The 1,742-nt window shown below is 33.5% G+C and overlaps 1 protein-coding gene across 1 annotated transcript in view; it reads right to left on the bottom strand.

Annotated features, from left to right (window-relative positions):
• LOTGIDRAFT_162080 (hypothetical protein) overlaps positions 1–1,742 on the bottom strand; it is a gene marked incomplete at both ends in the record, with an annotated part of 18,029 nt that overhangs the window by 14,720 nt on the left and 1,567 nt on the right. Inside the window, one exon of the mRNA XM_009058016.1 lies at positions 1,583–1,672. Within this exon, the coding sequence (XP_009056264.1) occupies positions 1,583–1,672 (90 nt within the window). The remainder of the gene's footprint in view (positions 1–1,582; positions 1,673–1,742) is intronic.

Genomic DNA, 1,742 nt, shown 5'->3' with positions numbered 1-1,742 from the left:
AATTGTCAAGGAAAAGAAGAATACACGTTTCAGATATATGCCCACTAAACATCATATTAACTATTCAAGTTGTCAAATTTTATATAGATCTGTTAGTTTCCACAATAAATCTTGATATAAACTTCAATAACAAGAACATCCCACTGGAAACTATTTAATATACCAATCAAGAAAATAACTATGTCTTAACTTGAATCATAATCAAAAGAAAATTGGATGATCTTACAACTTGATAGTAAATCTTGTTGCCAAGCTAATTTTGTTTGGCATTATGTGCATTATCATCATCAACATGCAGAGCTTCTAACTAAAAACATGGAAAGACAAATGAGGATAGGAAAATAATGAAATGAATGGAGTTTTAGATTCTACTCCTCTGCACCTAATTGGGCTAATGAAGATGAGCAATGCCATGCAGTGTGCACTGAAAGGAATTTTGCCAGAGCACCTGCATTAGCCAACTCTATTTTGATTTTCAAGTTGAAAACTGGGTCTATAATGTGCACAGCTGAACGACTAAACACTTTTTCTATGTCAGACCCTCTTACCTGCATCACTGACAGGGGGTTACTGAGTTGCCAAATCCGAAGTTATCATCTCAACCTATGCCGAGATCGAACCCTGGACCTTCAGCTTAGAGAGCAAACATCCCCAGCTCCCAGAAAAATAATGAAGGACTGATTTTGAGTTTATCAGTTGGTTGAAGTACCTAAATGCTCCTTTATGATTTTGAGAAATTGATAATTTTTGACTGAAGAAAGCTGTGAAGTGATACAGGAAATGGATTGTAAGGCCCTGATTGTTCACAAGGATTAATTCAGTGGGCAAAAGGGGAAATTTTGCTAATAATCTGCTCAAATTTGGTTTTTGAATATGTCATGGATAAGTTGAGCAACGAAGAATTCACATGAGAACCAGTTGAAACAAACAAGATACAGAAATACACATGTTTCAGATATATACCCACTAAGTATCATATTTACTATTCAAGTTGTACCAGTATAAACAAGAATGTAAGTTCCCAGAACAAATCTTGATATAAACTTCAATAACAAGAACATCCCACTAGAAACTATATTACTAATATACCAATCAAGAAAATAACTATGTCTTAACTTGAATCATAATCAAAATAAAATTGGATGATCATACAACTTGATAGTAAATCTTGTTGCCAAGCCACTTTTGTTTGGCATTATGTGCATTATCATCATCAACATGTATCTTATATGAAAGATCAATCACTGGAAAACCCTGTTCACAAAAGGTATGATTCCCAGTGAAGAATTAAAATTATTCATATGTGGGGTACAGAGGCAGATTTTACCATCTTAAAGGGATTTTAAAGAGGTTTCCTTAAATTTGTATGCGTATCAGGGACACTGATAGCATCAATTTGCACCATTCCAATTGTCAATCAGACGTCTTTGGTTTCTGCAATTTGGCTAAAACTAAGTGTTTTATGACGTAACCTGCGCAAAATTTGCTTCTATCACATAAGGACTTTACAGGGGCAACATTATTAAACATATTCATGTGGGTTCATAAAAAGACAATCGGTACAGATAAAAGTCTACAATACCTGTTTTCTATAAACCAAACCAGCTTCAAACATTTTTAGAAATATATACTGCGTCCATTTATAATATTTAGGATCACATGTGGCCAGTTCCTGTAGACAAATTATACAGTCAAATTAAATTCAAAAATTTATAATTCTCAAAATTTCATAAATAGAAACC

The sequence above is a fragment of the Lottia gigantea genome (assembly GCF_000327385.1).
Source record: "Lottia gigantea unplaced genomic scaffold LOTGIsca_32, whole genome shotgun sequence".
Lineage (NCBI taxonomy): Eukaryota > Metazoa > Mollusca > Gastropoda > Lottiidae > Lottia > Lottia gigantea.
The sequence above is the reverse complement of the archived record's forward strand: the minus strand, read 5'-3'. Positions and strand labels throughout refer to the sequence as shown.